We start from the raw sequence: 20,397 nt of genomic DNA, 5'->3' as shown, positions 1-20,397 counted from the left end.
CAGGGAGCACTCGAGGGACACTTTTGGCTGACGATTACTGTGTTGATTGAGGCTTATCGCATAAACATGTCGATATAAGTACTTGGGCGATATTTCTGTGGTGGCGAAGTGCGTTGTCAGGTGTCAAGCACGGGTGAAAGGTGGGGATGCTTTCTGTGGATTGTTGCGTGCACTGTAGTTCCGCGTTTTCGGATGATAAATGTCTCGCAGAATGTAGCACATCTTAGGCCAGCCTTTTCGCCATCTATACGTCGACACTGTGCAGATACTGCTCTAAGGCCACACCAAACAATCGATCTAAACTTCACCCTTGACTCGTATTAGTATAGGCATAGATAACATGAACTACCATGTTATCTATGGTATAGGTAGGTAGTTCATGTTACTATGGTATTGGGATTACCACCAATGTGTATTGTGTACGTCCTGTTCTTGCGAAATAGCAGGACCCCTGAGCTCTGTTATCATCGAAACAGCGCATAATGTCGGTCTGTTTTAGTCGAGTCTAGTGGGAGTCTTGGAAGAAGTAAATCGGATGCTTAGAGTTAGTTCAAATAAAGTATGGCTTACAGCGATTTGGAGCAGCCTGAAGCAAGCCGAGCTTGGGTGAGTCTCGGCAGGCTCAGTTGTCTTGAAAGAGGAACTAGCTAGGCTCGCTGTCTGGCTTGGATATATACCTACCGGGCTGGATGAAATTATCCCTCTTAAATTCCGGTGCGTCTTAGAATATGTGACTTTGTTAACGTTTATCTGTCGTGTATTCTTATAACTTTAAAAACTGACTGCTTTAAATCAGCATTCACGCTCGCATCAGCACCCTTTGCGTTTCCGGTCGTCATCCATAGCTGTGACCTCTCCCTCTTTTCCACAGGGCGGCATGTACGTGTTCCAGCTGATGGACTACAACGTCACCAACACGTCACTCATCCTGCTGGCGCTGTTCGAGGTCGTGACGCTGGCCTGGGTGTACGGCACCGAGAGGCTCAACCAGGACTTCCTGGCCATGACCGGCAAACGGTTCTCCAACTACTTCATCGTCTGTCTCAAGTTCCTGGCGCCGCTGCTGATTCTGGTGAGGCGGATAGGAGAGGGCTGGGAGGCTGGGGGATCAAGTTCGAGTTGTTCGTCCGTTTTTTTTTTTTTAAATTCCGTCGACAGGTAAATGAAAGGAACTGGTGTGTCATAACATGTCCTTTGTTTAAAGGAAAAGGGTCACCTTTAACATGGGGTTTGAAACTGAGATGGCCATCTTGTAGCCCGTGTCCGAAAACCCCGAGTGTCCCACCTTACGGCCGATTTCGGCCTCCAGTTGTAGGTATCGGCAATTTTAAAAGAAAATATGCCAGGAATGCGTCCTTATCCCAGGAATGCGTTCTTATCCTGTAATACAGCCACCCGCGGCGAGGCTTTGGTTTTTAACCAATCAGCTCCAATCAGCTCAGCTTTAACCAATCAGCTAATCTGACGCAAGCCGACGAGACTGTCTTCTGAAGGCTGATTGGCTTGAGTGTGATGTCATCGCTATGACATCATACAGAAGGTGCGGTAGAGAGTACAAACATAGTACCAATATGTTAAATAGTTTGACATACTTTTTTGCGAATTATGCACTTCTTGCACCAGATTTAAAAAGAACATAAAAATAATAATGTCAAAATGAAAGCAACGATATCTTCATATTTCACGAAGGTGGCACTTTTCCTTTAATTATTGCTTACTTAAGTCTGCCATTTCCTGACATTGACAAATAGTTTTTGCTGTCAGAGTTTTTGTACTCACTTTTCGTTATTAGTGCTTCTGACTAAGCCCTCCATCCGCTCTACCCCCGTGTCCGCGACCACTTCCGATTGCTATTCCCCTGCACCGCATAACTCCCTCCACTACCCTCATCCTGTAACTGTTACCTGACTGGCCTCGTCTGACCCCTGACCCCGTCTCCCCCCCGCAGGCCATCTGGGTGTTCAGTCTGATCGACCACGAGCCGCTGACGTACGGGCCGTACGACTACCCCGAGTGGGCGTCCCGACTCGGCTGGCTGCTGGTGGCGCTGCCCGTACTGCCCATCCCCGTGTGCGCCGTCCTGGCCCTCTGGCGGGCTGAGGGAGACACTTTCATGGAGGTGAGGGGACGACGCTCGCTGGGCCGGTGAGCTTTGTGTGGGGTGTGCTGTGTTGTGACGGTGGGTGCTTTGCTCGAATCAATATTACTATTTGAGGGGAGCGTCTGTCCGTTACCGAGGTCCCGACTTGGTGGTGCTTTGCATGGACTACAGGCCAGACCGTTGCACCTAGCGCGCTGAAATTTGCACAACTTATAGATCAAGGATTTAGGATGCGCGACGTGCCTTTGAGGGGTCTGGGCTCGATCAGATTGATAGGGAGCGCATGGCGTGTGCTCAAAAAGTGCAAATTCGCGTCATAGACTGTCAGATAGACGTCATAGACTGACAGGGGTGTCGATTTCTCAAATTGGTTGGGGGTGCTCAACCCCTGCACCGGGTGAAAGATTGCAGCTTTGCCATGGGCACAACCGTACAAGGCATGGTTGGGTATCCCCATAAGGTACTGATAATCCCGGGATTTCCACTAATATTTCCCAAAGGTTGAACGTTCTTCAAAATAATTCTGCTCGTCCTAGTACTTGGCTACCTCATTACATAAACATCTTTCCGAAAAAAACGCGTACATTTGCCGGCAGCTCGGCAGCAGCCCCGGCATCTCTGTAATAAGGTGACAAACCGGTGACCGCGATTAGCACCGGTGCAGCAGCCCCTGCGGTCCACAGGGGCGGACATTGCGCGGGAGGCAACGGTATAGCTACGAGGCTCTGGCGTTAATCAGACGATCACAATAATCGTTGAAAAAAAAAAGATAGGTGATCGCATTTCGATATTTATGGGTTTACGATTTTCCTCAGTGGCGTAGCCAGGTGGGCCCGTGAGACACATGGCCCCCCCCCCCCCCCATTAGGTTCAGGGGCCCATCGGGTTATTCGGGCCTGAGGGGCACTGCGGCGCCAATTGGCCGCTGAGGGTCCAGGTTGGCTATATTTTGACTCAGAAGGGCCCCACAGGGCTCGTAAGAACACCTCATGGGCCCACAAGTACCAACATTAAGATCTCCATAAGGGCCCAAGCCAGCCTCTGAGGGCCACTTGCCGGCCTCTGGGCTCTGGGGGTCTTAACCGGCCTATAGGGGGCCAGCTCTAGGAGCTGCACACCCGCCTGTAATGGCCCCACACCCATTTCTCTGAGGGCCCCTATAACGGTGACTGTGAGGGCCCTCACCGGCACCCCTGAGCGCCACACCGGCGTCTCTGAGGGCCCCACACCCCTAACTCTGAGGCCCTACACCAATGCCTTTAAAAACCCTACATGGGCGGTTCTGAGGGCCCTTGTCAGTTACCAGCGACCCTGACGGCCCCACACAGGTGACTCGGAGGATCCCAGCGGCGTCTGAGCGCACCATGCCAGTCTCTGAGAACCACACAAGGCTCCTGAAGGCACCGGTGACCTCTTGATATCTTCTTGTCGGCCTATGAAGGGTCCGTTCCGTAACAGCAGTTCTGAGGGCCCCACGCGCGCCTGTGATGGCCCTAAACCAGTGTCTCTGAGAGCCCCCACAACGGCGCCTGTGAGGGCCGTCACCGGCGACTGTGAAGCCCCCACACCGGCGCCTCCAGTCCGAGGGCCCCACATTGCCATATCTGAGGGTCCCACACTAGTGCCTCTTAAGGCCCTATATCGGTGGCTCTGAGGGCCCAACATCGTAGCTTCTGAAGGCCCCACAAGTGCGCATGTGACGGCCACCCTGCCACCGGTGACATCTGGAGGCCCCACACCGGCGACTGAGGGCTCCATCGGCGTCTAAGTCCGTTCCGGTCTCTAAAGACGACCCCACAGGGTTTCTGAAGGTACCACCGGCCACTGATGGCCCTTAGCCGGCCTCTGAGGGCCCGTCGCCGGTCTCTGGAGCCCCCTGCTGGCTTGTAAAGGGTACGCGCCAGCAGCTCTAAGGGTCCGACACCCGTGTACGACGGACCCACACCAGTGTCTTTACAACTTAACGTCTTTTTTCGCTCTTCTTCTTAAAACTAACTTTTCTGGCTTTACATCTTTATTTCATGCCTTGTAAATTGCGTAATTGTTTTATTTTTATTAGTGAAAGACTGCAGAACAATTATTTTCCTCAAGCAGAGTTAGTGGGAGTTATTGAGGGACAAAATCATTGGGGGTGCCCGGAAAACCATTGGGGGTGCTCATTTGAGCATTGGGGGTGCTGCAGCACCCCCAAAGGTATACAAATCGACACCCATGCATAGACATGTATAAATCGGCTTGCAAAATCGGGCGAAAGTTTTGGTACTATTTCAATTTAGTTAGTTGCTAGATATTATGCTATGTGCCCGCTTGCTGTTACGACCAATGTCGCAAAAGATATGCTACAAAAATGCATTTATGAAAGCATCGCATTATTATTGATAGACGTACTTAATCTTATGCAATCACTGAAGAGGAGCTATGGAGCATATAATCTGATTCCTACGTTAACATCGTAAAGTCGCCCAAAAACAACTACCCAAACGTGAATTTGCCCCTGCTGAGTGCTGCCCTCTGTCTACAGCGGCTGAAAGCTTCAGTACAGCCGGACCGCCGCGTGCGGCGCGACCTCGGCTTTGAGCCGACAGTGGACGGTCCTGATTACGGGGACCACCCGGAGCTGTACTTCGAGATGTCCCCCATCGCGCCCCAGATTCCCTACTCGGCCGTCAACGGGGACACCGACAGCAAATAGAGAGAGCACAGAGTGAGCAGATGTGGAGCGTGTGTTGGTCACCGCCGCGGCAGTGCTGGCGGAAAACGGCGTGATCGTGAGACGCAGGAAATGTTCGAAGGTATATGCTAGTTACGGATAACGCTCCAAGACTGATTGAGTAGGAAGTGCCTGGTGTATGAAGCAGTGAGCCTGAGGTGCCGCTGGTTATTTGCATAGCTGGTGTACTTGCCTTAGTTGCTGGTAGACGATGACATTTCCATGTTTACACGTTGCCAGACTTTTGCTCTCAACATGGCCTTGCAGGGCTTGAGATGTTAGATGTACATATTTAGGATGAAGCTGGGCCAATTGTGAGCGTAGAGCTTGTGTATTGTCACGCGAGATTACAATTATTCCGTGGTACAGGTATAAGCGTGCCATCCGGCTGTTCGTAGTTAAGCCGTTTAGCGTAGTGAGTGTGTAACTGTGGCCTTAGATCTGGGGTCGCAGAGACAGAGGCTCGACTTCCCCAGGTACCCGCGCACCGGTGTCTGGTCGTCACAGTAGTGCCCGAGTCCCGTTCAGCCATTCTGCGCATTAATTAGATGTGGAGTTTGTCCACTAATGGGGGCTCCCTGCCTCAGTCGCGCTGGAGCTACCTGATCGGGGCGCCGCGCGCTGGACGGCTCCTCCACCCCCTCACGGATCTTTCGGTGGCTATATAACGGTGGTGCAATGCCAGTGCAGGCTTTTGTACTTAAGTTTTACGTGCGTCGATACGTGCCATTTTAGCCCAGTGTTTTAAGATATCGAGTTTTGTTGAACATCGAGGACTAAATATACTGCAATATTTCAAAGCATTTTATGGTGATGAATAATGCCGTTAGAAACGCGTCGCAGTCACCATCTGAATAATGCAATGAAACGCCGCTGGTGAGTTTTCCCATTTAGTACCCTGGTATGCCGCCGGAGATGACGAGCTACATCAGTGGTTTCCCGTTCCGTTTTGGGGATGGGGCATCGAGTACGCGCGTCAGACTTTGATAATACCTAGACACCAAACGGTCTTAGTTAGGTATATCCGACCGTCGGGCTTTGGCTGGGACTCAAATCAGCAGCGTTTCCTTCGATCAAGGTTGGCAAATCAGCACATCATTTTTTTTTTAATATTATTTATCTGGCCATGGAGACGTCTGCTTCGTCATAGCTTCTAGTGAAACAGCATCTGACGTTTCAATCGAGCTCATCGCCGAACCTCAGAAGGGGACTAGACGCCAAAAGTGATCGTGCGGGGCTGCGGAGTCTGAATCAGTCGGAATCTTCAGCTCTGGCCGGGGTCAAAATCAGAGTCGACATTTCGAGCTTTTTTAGTCCGTTGGTCGAAATATTTTCTGGTGCTCCCCCCCCCCCCCCGTTCCGCCGCATATGAACACGGCAGTCACGGCTCCGACTCGGGATGCCCAGAGTCTAGTATCTATGACCGTGCCAGAGTCGGAGCTGAAGTTAGAATCGAAGGAGTCGGAGCCGATTATGTGAAGCCGGAGTCACAGCCGGAGACAGGATCACCGAAAATCCATCGACTCCGTAGCCCTGGATCGTCAGTTGCTTGTTTCATTATCATAAACTTAAATTGTAACATAAATCGGGCCTCAACTCTCTTTGACCGCCTTGTGCTTTTCCTCCCAGGCCCAGGCCACGGGAGCAAGTGACCACAGACCACATGAGTCAAAATAGTTGGCATGGTGTTCTCGGTATTTTTTTTTTAATCAAATCGAAGGATTTTTTTTACAAATCAACCTTCAATCAGCATCAACTGTCTCTTTCCTTGGGGATGAATTGGAGATGAATCCAAGATGAATCCGCAAGATAAACAATTTGGCGGCCTCTTCTCCCCGCGGCAGACAATGGTGAGGAAAGATGGCGGCCAGCGACGATAACCCTATGCAGCTCTACGAAGTTTTTCAAAATTGTTTCAACAACATCGCAAATAAGCAGAAAGGTGGGTGAAAATGAGCTTCAGTTAACTTCGATCTTATTAATTTTAAACGTTTGGTGGTGTTTTATTCGCTGAACTGTCCGGACGGCCCTCACGCTGCATGCGCCATGAATGTCTCGTACCGTGTGCAATGCACGTTTTGAACTAAACAAAAGATAGCCTCTTGTCAAGACGGCTAATTTTACCGTTTATTCTATCATGATTGTAATTAGATTTAAAAATAAATAACTATTTGATTGTATAAGCTGGACTACTTAATAATAATAGTAGGTATTAGTTGTAGTGCTTTTGGCCAGCAATTCACATAGCAATTGGTTTTGAAAAATTAATAATTTCTTGTTATCAGATGAATATTTGAGGGAACACACTGCTGGTTGTTATAAAGTAGAGCCAATTTGGTTATGTTACCTGGCTTTAGATGATATTTAGTGGATTTAGTAGGCTGTTTCATACCCAGCACCCTCCCATTTATTTGATTTTACCCATGGCAGTTTGTACACATTTGAAAACTTAATAACAAAGTTAACAGATCCTGCTCCTTAAAATGTAAATGATGTTTTATATGATAAATAGCTCTACTGTTTGAATTGATGGATTAACAGAGCTGTGTCCCATGCCATACAGTGCTTGCTGCGGACGCCGGTGAAAACAGGGCGCCGGAGGGCATATTAGTCACGTGACATTTGGAACTGCTCCCGCTCCAAGGGCCTTCTTTATGCCAAACGTCACGTGTAAATTTCACGAACCTTGATCAAATCGCCCCAGGCGCCCTGTTTTCACCGTCGTCCCTTGCTGCGCAGGTCTGAACACTTATCGACATACAGTCCAAAACTAGCTTATTCATCAAAGGTGGAAATGGTTTGTCATATAAACTGACTGTATCTGGCTGTCTGGTTGTGGCAGCTCCCACTAACCACGGGGAATCACAGTCATGGCTTATTGCCAAGTATTGGAAAACTCTTGAAGAAAAAGTTTGGACTTTCAAAACCAGAGGTTCATGCTTTTCCAATTACTTGCCTTGATACGATACAAGTCTCGGCATGGAAAACAGGGTTGTATATCAACATAAAACACACTTCCTACTTGATTCATTGCTTACATATCCTGCAAGTACCATAAGATGTTGGTGTTACCATTTAGTGGTTGGTCTGGGTGTATGAAAGAACAGGTGTGATTGTGTTTTACTTCATTTCCATCACTCATTTTTTACTGAAAATCTTCCGGACAGTAAATTTCTTCTGTCTTCATATATCATATATATATTTTTGTTTGTTATTGGCGTAAGTTGCTGATTTCCTGAAAAGTATGAACTGATTTTTTGTGACAGCCAGAAATATCTTTGCCTCAGGATAAAGGATCAGCAAACTTACCTCATTTCCTTTATTTTTAATTCTCATCTATGCTGTATTGCTATACTAAGGGGCTGCTCCAAAAATTAAGTGACCCTGTGATGTCATTTGACCCCATAGATACTTGATATTACTGAAACTAAGGTTGTACATGAATGAACATGGAGCATCACTGGTGGACTTTACTGAAGTGCAAACTGCAATTCTCAACAGAAATATCGTAATATCTATGAGTATAAGAGAATCTCATTTTTCATTAACACAGGATTGCTGCTGCCTTTCCCTTTGTGAGTGCTCTTTCACAAATTATATTGGACATAACGTGGACCTTGTTGACCAGCTTTTTAAGTTGGGATTAGGGGCATACTCAATTTCAACCCTTAACTTGTCATTGACCGCCATGCGAGTTCATTTCATTCTTACGAAATAAATGAACTCGCACAATATCTTGCTACGATGCAAAGGCTCGTAAAGAATCTGAATCAGAGACGAGGTGATGAAAGGGAAATATATCAGTCCTTTGCTTTCCTTTGTCCAGTTGACTCCAAGGGCAGTCAAACGTAGGCTAAACTGTTTTTTTTTTTTTGCAAATGGGCGGGAAAGAAAATGTTCAACTCTACTTTTATTTCCTTTTTTCTGTATCCTTTATGAATTTGTCACTTAACCCTATTCCTGGCGGGGGGGGGGGGGCCTCAGGAGCCCCCCCCCCTGAGGTTTTTTGGTTATTTCTCCCAAACGCGTTGAGCTAGGAAGCTCAAATTTTCTGACTTTTCCTAAAAGGCTTCTACGCAACATGTCTGAAAATTTTGAGTTGATCTGACCTCAGGTCAGGTCACCAGAGGCGGTTTGGTGACCCTACCTCAGAAAAGTTTGCAATCACGCCAGAGCTAGAGTTTTTGACCGATCAATTTCTTCTCTTCAGGCTTTAGTTAGGGTACCAGTATGTGCAATTTGTATATCTCGGAATTTTGATATCGGTGACCTAAGGTCAGGTCAGTTTCGCGACCTCCTCATTATAAGTCAATGGGGGAAAATTAACTCCCTGTTTTTACCACTAAAACGGGTCGGAATGGCCCCATATACCATACATGACTTCATATACGATCAATCTTCACTACCTTGAGGTCTGTTTTGCTGTTGGGCAGCTGTGAGGTCATGTGACATCATCAAAGGTCACCAAAGGTTTTTGGCCAATAACTCCGTACAGGAACAAGATACAGACGCGTGGATGGTCTCATTGTGTTCAGCTCGTTAAGACGCATCGAATGATATACATGATGACCTCGAGGTCACGTGACCTGAGGTCAACCTTTGACCTTGACCTTTCGAGGTCAACATATATATCATTCGATGCGGATTGACGAGAGGATCACGATGATGCCCTTAGTTTGTTCCTATCTTGACTAATTCGAAAGGGTTTCGAGAAAAACTCTCTCCATATCTAGCGCCGCCATTTTGACTTTTTCGACCCCTGTGACGTCATCTTTGACCTGACCTGAAAATGACCTTTTTAAAAATTGTAGATCTTGACCGTGCGTATCCGATGCCGTTTACCGTTTGTCGCTGCGATGTGTAGTTTTTGAGATCTGAAGGGGGGGCCGAATCGCCCCCCCCCCCCGCCAGTTTCTTATCCCGGCGGAGCCCGCCAGGAATAGGGTTAACACACAGGCTCCATTTCCAAGTCCAGTACATCTGGGCTTCTTATTGTTTCATATTTCTTTGGCAGTGCGGAGCTGGTCGGTTCCGACCATAGACGCCGCAGAAGGTGACCCGAGATCGGCCGCTTCTGTATGCTATCTCCCATGTTCCTATCTACAACAAACAGTCGGGTTCCCACGGCGACTGTTTGCACTCTGCCCGTGCACTGCAAAGATACATTACAAAACTCTGCTTAGAATCTGTCGTTGGCAATTTTCAACGTAAGTCAGTGACATAATGTGGTCATAGAATTAGTCCTTGGAAGCGTTAGCGGTTTTGTCCGGCTCGTCATTACGCAAGCCAATATTTTTCCCGGGCGACTCGACTTGTATCGGTTCTCAGTCCTTAATTGCTGATTATTGTACGGAAGTTCTGAGGTCAGCCGTTCCACCCTGTCCGTCGTACCTATGTCCTCCTTGGCGAGCGCCAGTGTCCTTCAGATGGGGGGGGGGGGGTGAACCCGCATCGGCTGTCCCTGTAACCAGCGACAGTTATTTGTTCGGGCTCTAAATAACCTTCCTCAGTGTTATCGGATAGCGTTTGTTACACATGTCACACAGATCTGATGACGGAGGGACGGAACGGTGGGTGTAATTTGGCATCATGCCATCATGATGCTCCTAAGATTTATCATTTTCAAGTGGAAAAAAAAATATAGTCAACTGACCGAACCCAACTGGAATGTTGTTCTGTCGAGTGGGACTGAGTTACGAGTCCATATACTAGCGAAAATGTGGATGTGTTGATACAAGCCATTGGAAAATTGATGGCTGTAGTGTGATGATATTTTGATTGTCATTTGTCAGCTTGCGCAGTGAATGTAGAACGTCAACAATATCATCATAATTCTTAGTTCATTTGCTTGTCAAAAGGCTCTCAATCGTATGTTTAAAAATGTCCTCGTTATTTATTCACAAGATGATCATGGTTGACCGTGTATAGCTCCCGCGTTTTTAGTCTGCGGCTTTAGTTGTAGCTGGGCGACTTAAATACAAAGTCGGGCGGCGATAGAAATGTATGAGGTGTATCTGTATTGACCACCGCGGCCTGGCACCGAGCCGGGGTGGTCAGCTGACCTCGCCCGGACACATGGACGTTACATAACGGGACGCATGATTGAACGCACAAATCATACCTTGATCTGACAGTCTTTAACCTGGCGAGGAGCTTCCAAATTTGCGCGAAATGATTATCTAGATTTATTCTGTTACAGCGCCATGTCGCATTGCTGTGAATATCAGTTCCTGGTGTATCGTTAGCGTTTCCTTCGCCAATGCGATAGACGATAGGGGCTGAAATTGCTCAGCAATCAGCATGGTGCAAAATCATCGAAATACGCCAGGGTTGATGTTTTCCAGGATGACTAAACTCTCAATATCATAATTGTCTTTTATATATCAGGCATACCATTGAGTGAACCCCGCGCAGATTTGTGTACCCGAAAGAAACTTGGGGCCTTCATCGAAGGTCGGTCATGTCGCTCCCAATGCCTTTGAGCTCTCGAGCCGGGCTGTTTACCCTTGACGAATGGGTCCATCAGCGAGTTAAAACGTTGGCGACGGATGCGGCGCGGCGCTGACGCGACCATTACCGGGTCCTTCGCCGCCCGTCGGTATGCTCGTGTGTTTATTGACAGGGCGGCGGAAGTGGACAGCGACTCTGTAAACACTCGTGCGACCACGCCTCCTGTGCCATAAATCCGAGCGGCGACTATTAATCGTTCCCCTTCTGTTAATGCGATCCTGGTTAGTAGAATAACATGTGCCGCTCTTACAATTTGTCAGTGTAAGTTCTGCTCTGTGTATTTTATTTGCATGAAGTATGTGTCTATTGACTTTGTGGAGTGTGTCAATTTGTTGTTAGAGCGCGCTCATTATTTTCCGCTTGGCATAAACACCTTCGCGAGTGGCCGCGTTCATCCATCGCGGCTGACAAGCGGCCATGTGCTGGCGCTCATTGTATACCTTAATTCTGGCATCGTTTGCAAAGTTTTGCCCCGACTGACATGCTGCACGTCACGGTTACACGTCCTGAGCGCATTCCATGCTGTTTGCTGGTGTGTCTCTGCTGGCTGAAGGGTTCTGGGAAGTTGTGCCGTGCCCCCCCCCCCCCCCCCACGCCCACGGAGCGGCAGACCGCATGGCGCTACCCTGACACGCTCACCTCACGGTTAATGCTCGGACTCACGGCCAGCGGACGGCCAGGGCGAGGAACGCTAACCATTTTTAGACTGACATGTTCATGTCTCGGACTGGATTGCCGTTTTTTCTCGATCGTATCGAGGTTGTTGGAAATGGATCGGATGTCGTAAGCGCGCTCCGCTTGCAGGCAGCTCGAGAACGTCTTGTGATGAAGGTCGAACCGACTTTCCAGTCACCTTGTGTGCTCTAAATCTGGCCGAAAAAATCGGCTCACTTTGCGATAAAATGTTATTTGTTTCAGCCTGTCACGCCAAACTCAAGCTCTTATTTTTCCCGTGTCTTTTTTGTTGCCTTACCATGCCGGTACAATAATGAGGAAGTTCACTTTTGGAGCTGTCTCACATCAAACTTGTTGTAGATAGTTTGACCGTTCGACAAAAATGCCCATTGGAGAAGAGTATCGGCTAAATTCGTCCCTAACACTTAGCTTTTTAAATACCTTTAGAATTAGCACACCAAGCTCAACGATACCTTGTTCACCTCATGGTACTTTCATGTTTCGGTTGGCATATTTGTGCATTTGTCCAGGAAGTACAATTACAGTGGCCCTACCGTCATGATGTGTGATTCTGAGACTGACATTCGTTGTTTGTTTTCAGACAAACATGGCCAACCGGTTGCCACCTACGGAGACAGCCAGGTGAGTTGGAATTAATTAGATAGCTATAAATTATAGTTATGTTAACAAATTTTGTATGTTGAATTATATTCACACATTATGTCGCTCATGTCGTGACATTTTGGTAACTTTCTTCTGGATGTTTGACGGGTTTTTCACCGACATACGAAGCATCATAATTCAAATATATATTTTATAAAAGCGGAATAATTATTAGTAGTCAAGCTATTAATAGTTAAGTAGTCATGCCTCGAGGAAATTTATTACCCTAACCATCAATTAGTCCCCAGAAATATCAGGATGGAATTCTTTTTTTTTTTAACATAAGCTACCACAGCCCTCCGCAATTTATAAGACAATTCACCTTAATCCCTTTTTATTGTCCTTAGTGTTCAAATCCACTTATCTCCTGTTTACTCACTCACCTCCTTCCCTCCCTCAATCATCCTCTTTCCTTCTAGCACGGTGTTACAGAGCTTAAAAAGCTCAACGGCATGGTGCCCGTTACAAGCGAGCCGTGTGTTTCGCGAATCCTAACGTCCGCATGCACGCTAATGCTCGTGTCATCACCGCGAACAGGTGTGCTCGTATTGGCCAGATTTCTACGCCCCGGATGACACACTGTGTAATCCCAGACACACCTGGACATATGCATACTTCTCGGTAGGACCACGAGACTTCCTGACGAGAAGTTTCCTGCAATTCTGCATAAGTCGATGGCTATCGCCGTTGGAAATCTTCTTCAATTGAATGTATGCATGCCAGAGGGGTGGTGCCCCGCAAAGTGACCGATCATGTCATATTGACGTCAGGCCTCCCGTCAGTTTTCCGTCAGTTGGCCATGCTATCTTCCGCGCCATGAACAGTGGGGCGTTGTTGGGTGTTGGCCGATTTGATAAGTTATTCATTTGTTGATCTTTTATTCACTACCCATGATATCTTTCTATGGCCCTACTTCAATCACGTGGATGAGAACGAAATTATTTCCAATAATATTTTTTGAATGGCTGGTTCGTTTATCTTACGAGTTTTTTTTTAGCAAAGCAAGCTAATGCTATCTGGTTTTGAAGTAAAAAGCGTAGTTTGGTTGAGCTACCGCCTATGAATGGCTGAAGATTGTTAATATTGGACGTTGCGCAAGACGTCCACTTTGTATACATTAGACGCTACTGGAAGTGGAGAGATACGTCTGTATACATCAGACACAGAACTGCAATGGATCCGTGGGCCATTTGTCGGCGTTGAGCGGCCCGACTGCATTATGAATGGCCGCCGGCGCGCGGGTCAGCGGGAGACACGCCCATCGACCGGTGGCCGGTCACCGGGGCAACCAATCAACAGTCGCCGTCACTGCCGCCGCCGGCCGGCACTGTTACGCCGCTAAATACGACTGCCGGCGCCGGCGGCTCGCACTCGAATGTGACCGGGCAGCTACCGGCGCCGGTGCGGCCGCTACCGGTGCCGCTACCGTTCTGTGATCAATGGGGACTCCCTCGGCCCGACCTGGCTGGGCCGGTCCGGGAACGGGGAGCGATTAATTAGGCATGGGGCCGCGCGGCGACGTCGGCCAATTAGTGGGTACGGGACGGCTCGGACGGTGGGCTGAGCTCTGTATGTGGTCGGCGCCGCTCGGCCAAAACAGGTCGGACGGCCGCCCTTCAGGTAGGAGCGGGTACGGAGGATGGGTGGGCGGTCCTACTGAAGATGTCCCGAGAATGGGTTGTGCTGTATGCTCTGAAGCAATAGAAAAACCATCACGAATAGCAATGCGCTGTCTGGTAGGCTGTCTTTCGTGGTGCTCGCGTTTTCAGTCGGTCGATCGGTCGGTAGCGAAGAACGTTGGAGTGGCGGCTGGAGCGTAGGAGTGGTGCGTGCATTTGATCGCGGGTAAAAGCTGGTGCGGTCTCTCAGAGATGTCCAGTTGTCAGTGATTGGTAAACTGAGTTCCTTCCTATGGTAAACGGAGATCCATACAAAAGAGTTCCTTGCTTTCTGTGTATTGCGTCCGCAGAGGCCTCATTATGCATTTCGCTGAGTAATAGCTGATGTTATGTCATAACTTTCCTCCGTCAATATAACGGAAGGTAAATGGACAGTTAACAGGCGGGATGCAGCGCGCGTGGATTTCAAAGAATATACAGGGGTTCCTTCATTCCCTGGAGATGTTCCCATTTGTCCCGTATTGTTACAGCTAAATTTATAAGGATATAGGTTGAAACTGCCGATTTTGAAGCTGAAAAAGTTGCATAATTTTCCGTTGAATTCGGTGAACAGAGCTAATCACGACAAAAGATATGATCACTTGATGATCATGCTCCTCAGGCTACCGTTATCTTTGCCGGTTGGCGCTGAAACTAGTGCCGGTTGCGTCATCACTGACTCAGTCGGTTGTGGCTCATTTTGGATGCGTTGCTGGTCAACTAAGTGGTGTGAACTAATGCGTCAGCAAAGGGTGTGATTATTCGACGACCATAAAAACATTTTCCAGATATGATAAGATAACTGTATGAAGTCGCCGATAACGTAGCGTATGGCGTGTGCTTGGGCGTAAAGGTTCCAAAAGTCAGGAAAAACATTTAGGTAGTTTGGCCATTTCTTCCGTCAATTCAATAAAAGTAGTGACAATTGCATTTGATTGTGCCTTTTATCATTCTAGCTCGTCGAGACTAAACACGTATGTACAGCGTTTAGCAGACTGCATGGTAGGTATTCTTTTTTCGACAAAACCGATAATAACTCAAAGGCTATGCTATCAGTCGGTCGAAACTCACTGCAAATATGTATATGCGCCATGCTTCACTCCTTCGATTGGGTCTATCATTAGACAAACTATACGTGTGGCAACAAAATGGAAAAGTTTGCTTTGGGGGCAAATTCAAACTTTTTGGGTTTTGTTGCTAAACTGGATGGGAAACGAACAGGGGCGGCGCCACGGGTTTTCGATAGGGGGGGACGGGGACCGAAACTCGAAAATCCCAAAAGTAGATACTGATCGTGTATGCAAAAAAACGAGGCACGTAACGCCGCGAAACTTGACAAAGCCCAAAACACATCGAATGGTGCATCCTGTTTCCAAACTTATCCTAGGACACCTAAGATCGATCACCTTTTCCAGCATCCTTGCCTCTAAATCAAAATTTGCAGTCTTGCCAACTCAAAGCTGGTTTCCCAGGGTGTTTCACTAAAAGTGTCAAAAAGTAAATGCCTATTAAAGTTATATAAAATATGCAAATCACGTGGTTGCGCACGTGGCTTGGTTGCAAATTTTTGGACATTTATGCTTTGTCCATTTAAGATATATTTTACACTCATACGGAGCGAGGGCAGGAGGCCAAAGTCACTAGTCGTTTTTTTCCTTATGCAGATCAAGAACAGGTTATTTACACCGCAACAGGAGGGGTAAATTACACTTACCTTTGGTGCCATCAGAAACATTGAAACCGTATGCCGACTTTTCAGGAAACGTTTTATTCTCTCACCTCGCTACGTTCCAGATTATAAAAGGTTCAAAGGGCTTCTTGAGAGGTTTAAAAGGGTTCCTTCGATGCCGGTCGCAGTCCAAAAAAGACGGGGTCCCCCACCTCTCGGCGGAAACCGTTGAAAGGGTCAGGGTCTTTTTGAGGGTCTATGAAGATAACAAGAAGCTAATTTCAACATCAGAAATAGCCAAGGCCTTACAAGTTATCAAAAACAGCCACTATAATGGCTGTAACCACCAGGAACTGGCTGGATTAGAAGTTCCTGCACCGAAAAATCAGCTGCCTCGCCGCCCGCCTCTGGCCAGCGCAAAGCCCCGATCTGTCACCGTTTTACTTCTGGTTTTGGTCAGTAGCTCTCGCAGAGCTGAGGAAGACTCAAGTCGCATCACTTCGGGAGCTGAAGAGCACCATTCAAGGCTTTGCCGACAGTCTGGACGCTGAAGATGAAAACGGGCTGTGAGGCACCTCCGGACACGTGCCGAAACGGTGCATCAAAAGAAGGGGCGGATATGTGGAATAGGTTTGAGTGACGGTGCTATCGTTTTTATATATTCAAATGTCCAACAATTGCGGATGAAATGGTATGCAAATTTCCGTAGAAAACATTGTTATTATGTGCATTATGACCTTTTACTTTTTGACACTTTTAGTGAAACACCCTGTACAAGCTGCGAATTGCTTAGGTATGAGTAGCAGTGCCAACTATTCTTACGTTTCGTACTTTCAAATTTTCGATCTTACGTCTGGTCAGCTTCAGGGCTTCACCATTATATAGTCATGGAGGAAAAGTGGGAATGTCTTCTGCTCTGACAAGTGCGCCAAAACTGCAATATAATTTCAGAATCATGACATCACCACCTGATCCATATGCAACGGGCAGGGTGCAGCTAATGGCTAGTTGTCAGTGCCCAGTGGTCATGTCATCGGTGGGCACTCAAAAGGTCATGCTAGGTCATGGAAGGTCACCAACCGTTATTTGATCACACTTTCTGATGGATTTTACTTGCCAAGAGCTTCGCGGGAAAAACGAGCGCATGCACCGTTGAAAAAAAAAAATGAGTGAAAGGGTCTCAGGTCCGGCGACCTCTGCAGGTGAAATGCCCCAGGGTAGGATTCCGGTCCTTGTTGATTAACTTCGTCAAAAATGGCAGTAGAGCTGTGATGTCGGCACCATTGTGTTCGTCATGATCGAGCTGGCACGACCTGTATCGTTCTCATATTCACTCTCCAATCGTAACAACTACCTATACAGCAGGGATTGGCAAATGGCGGGGTACACCCTTTGGGAGGTAATGAAGGTCTCCGGAAACCTCATCCCTCATCTCTTTAGCATTAGTGGCTCTCCTTATGGAACAGGTTTCTTGACTGGTCTGTTTCACCCCAGAATTCAAAGACCAGTCAAGGTAAAACCGAGCGCACCACAGTGAGCACAATTTGATAAGCTGGGTTATCTCAATTTTCATGTAGAACCTTTCACGTCTCACGTACCTAAAACCCTTTCGTGCACTCATGCAAAAGCAACTGCCATGTTTCAACAGCTGGTAATGGCATTTTCACAGCCGCTGACGTAAGAAGGGGAGGGGTGGGGGGCTCGATTAGACCCCCAGCCGTTCGGCCGCCGACCGAACTTAGTTTTGCAGAAAAAAAACGAGTGCTATCGAACCCCTTGACGAGAGGGAGCCGATGCTATCCAATTATATGGTCTTGTGCTACTTACTGCGTGCTTTTTTGGTCGTGCCTGTGATCTATCCGAACACTTCTCCCCACAAGTGCTGGGGTTAAATGGCATAGATTTCAAATGGTTCCTGTGGTATAACTGCCATGCTTGAATTTGACTTATTAGGAATGGAAAATATCCATATAGTAACGGAAATCTATGGAATTTCAGTGAACTTGATTTTGTCGGCAATGGGGTCTGGCAGTGGGGTGGGGAGGTAATAACCCTGCCTGGCGCCCCAAAAAGGGGGGGGCACGATCCCCGAGGCCCTGCCGATTACCTTATAACTACAGGCATCACAGCTCCACACCTTTTGCAGATGGCCAGGACCCCCTGCGATACATCCCAACAGCAATCTTATTCAGAACCTGCCTTGATTAACAAACGATGCATTAAATGCGACGGATAACTCTACAATGCATTATTATCAACAACTGAACGGGCCTCGCCGATAGGGGGGTACTGTACCCCCCTAACTTTCGATAGCGGGGGACCTGTCCCCCCCGTCCCCCCCGGTGGCGCCGCCCATGGAAACGAATACGATGATAATGCCAATCTAAGGTGCGGAGCCTCGTGCGTCTTGCTGTTACGATTTCCGAGTGACCGATAGCACAGTATTCGCGTTATTCTCGGTTTTGTCGAAAAGAGAGTACCTACCACGCAGTTTGCAGAGGGCTGTACGTACTTTTATGTTGGGGATCACTTAGGGGTGTGGGTGTCAGGGTTCTGCGACACCTGAGCGAGCGTCATTTCAGCGAACGACATTTGAGCGAAACATTTTCAGCGATTATCAATTTAAAGGGACCCTCCCACCTTCAAAAAAGTTTATGAATTGGCATGAAAGTGATGTCGCTCGGTTCAGAAAGAGCGAAAACGAATATCTACCAAATTTCACCGAAAAATATTCACCGGTTTTCAAGATATTAGACTTTTACTTTTGTTTACTTTTTGGGATCTCCGCTGTTTCTAGCGACTTTATTTTAGAAGTGCGGCGTTTGCGGCAGATGTTGCGCGCAAATAGCATATACCACCGCGTGCTACAAAACGTTTTAGTCAAACTTAATGACGGACGTTCGAAAGCCTGATGACGTCATCAGATTCCCGTAATGGTTAAGAGATAGGGACCAAGCTGGTCCCACCCTGCAAGTAAAGGGAAGAAATTTCTTGAATACCATAAAGCTGCGGGGGTTGCGACCAGGATAAATGGTGGTTTCTGAGCCTGGCCGCAAACTTGGCTATCTCAACTCAAAACTAATGTTAAGGTGGGAGGGTCCCTTTAAGCGATTGACTTTTTCAGCGATTGTCAAGTCGGCGAATTCAATCACATCGATTATCAACTTAAGCGACGACCAGAATCAGCGAAACCAGATTGAGCGAAAATATGGAGGTCAATGGGGGACCAATTGAGCGAACACAGTTACAGCGAAACCGAACGTGACGGAAGTCAATCATTTGCTACTTTTCGGGAATTTTTGCCCTTGGAGTACCCGCTTGGTATGTGTCATGCTTCAAGCTGTGCGCGGCAAATTAAAAATTTGCTGTTAAGCTTGGAAACCACAAAAATATCTGGCCTCATTCTGCAACTTTGATCCGGAAATGTGGAACGTGAGAGATAGGACGATGGAAGGAATGCCAAGGACCAATAATAAACTCGAGGGATGGCACAGGGGGATCCAGTCTATGTTTCAGGGACCTCACCCAAATATCTGGAAATTCGTACGTTGCTTGGGGCAAGAACAAATTTTACAGCATGGGAACTGATCCAAATTCAAGAGGGGGAATTTCGCGAAAAACAGCACAACCAATATGAATCTCTGAACAAACGTTTGGTCATTATAATTGGCAAATAGCAGGGGGGGGGGGGTGAAATCGAGCCGCTGGAATTTTTTAGAAATGTGGCATTTAATTTGGAGGTTAATGTCTGAACTTTGAAAATTGAACGTGACATCCGCCATCCAGTTCCGGATAACCATGAAAAGTTCCGGAAACATTCGTTGTACGTACGCTCGCAAAAGAAAGAATAAAAAATAAAAAAATACACCGTTACGGGACGATGAAGTGTTTCGCTGAAATGACAGTCGCTCAAACTGTAGTCGACGAAAAAGATGTCGCTGAAACATAGCTTTTGCTTAAATTGATATCGCTATATTTGATTATCGCTCAATTTGATATTCGCTTAGTTGCCATTCGCTGAAAATGGTTCGCTCAAATGACGTTCGCTCAAATGACACTCGCTAAAGTCGCTCGCACCGGGGTGTCATACTGAGTGGAAAAATTAAAGTTATTGTTTTGGATGGTGGTAGAAGGGAGCCACCGGCACTATTCAGTTTAGCGTGGCATATGGCGGAGGCCGGAGCTCATCCTATCAAAACGCATGCCAATGTCCCTTATCGACGAACTAGCGTGTGCTTCTCGTTTCACGGCGTATTAGGGTAGCAATCCTTATTTCATAACATTTATGTGAACCTCATTCAGCGCATTTATACAGAGTCCGTGCCGGACGTCATACGTGCTCATTTAATCGCATTGTTAGTGAGGCGCGGGCTGCTTATCTGGGCGCCGGAATCCTGAGCTGTGTTTTGTT

The 20,397-nt window shown here is 47.5% G+C and overlaps 2 protein-coding genes across 37 annotated transcripts in view; both read left to right on the top strand.

Annotated features, from left to right (window-relative positions):
* The window catches only part of LOC122372560 (sodium- and chloride-dependent GABA transporter ine-like), a 41,349-nt gene extending 35,738 nt beyond the window's left edge, over positions 1–5,611 (top strand). For both annotated transcript variants that reach the window (XM_043349867.1, XM_043349868.1), the window contains exons 10-12: positions 872–1,072; positions 1,949–2,119; positions 4,623–5,611. In XM_043349867.1, coding sequence (XP_043205802.1) covers positions 872–1,072; positions 1,949–2,119; positions 4,623–4,793 — 543 coding nt within the window. In that variant the 3' untranslated portion in view covers positions 4,794–5,611. The remainder of the gene's footprint in view (positions 1–871; positions 1,073–1,948; positions 2,120–4,622) is intronic.
* A 1,027-nt stretch (positions 5,612–6,638) lies between these two features.
* Positions 6,639–20,397, top strand: part of LOC122372563 (protein daughterless-like) — a 79,127-nt gene continuing 65,368 nt past the window's right edge. For 23 of the 35 annotated variants that reach the window (XM_043349904.1, XM_043349903.1, XM_043349907.1 and 20 more), the window contains exons 1-2: positions 6,647–6,753; positions 12,598–12,638. In XM_043349904.1, the coding sequence (XP_043205839.1) occupies positions 6,672–6,753; positions 12,598–12,638 (123 nt within the window). In that variant the 5' untranslated portion in view covers positions 6,647–6,671. Of the gene's footprint in view, positions 6,754–6,971; positions 7,017–12,597; positions 12,639–20,397 lie in introns of those variants that run through there. The other 12 variants (XM_043349893.1, XM_043349892.1, XM_043349891.1 and 9 more) reach the window with 8 other exon arrangements.

Source organism: Amphibalanus amphitrite, unplaced genomic scaffold, assembly GCF_019059575.1.
Source record: "Amphibalanus amphitrite isolate SeventyFive unplaced genomic scaffold, NRLGWU_Aamphi_draft 001373F_arrow, whole genome shotgun sequence".
Lineage (NCBI taxonomy): Eukaryota > Metazoa > Arthropoda > Thecostraca > Balanomorpha > Balanidae > Amphibalanus > Amphibalanus amphitrite.
Note: the sequence above shows the minus strand (reverse complement) of the source record. Positions and strands in the feature narration are given on the sequence as shown.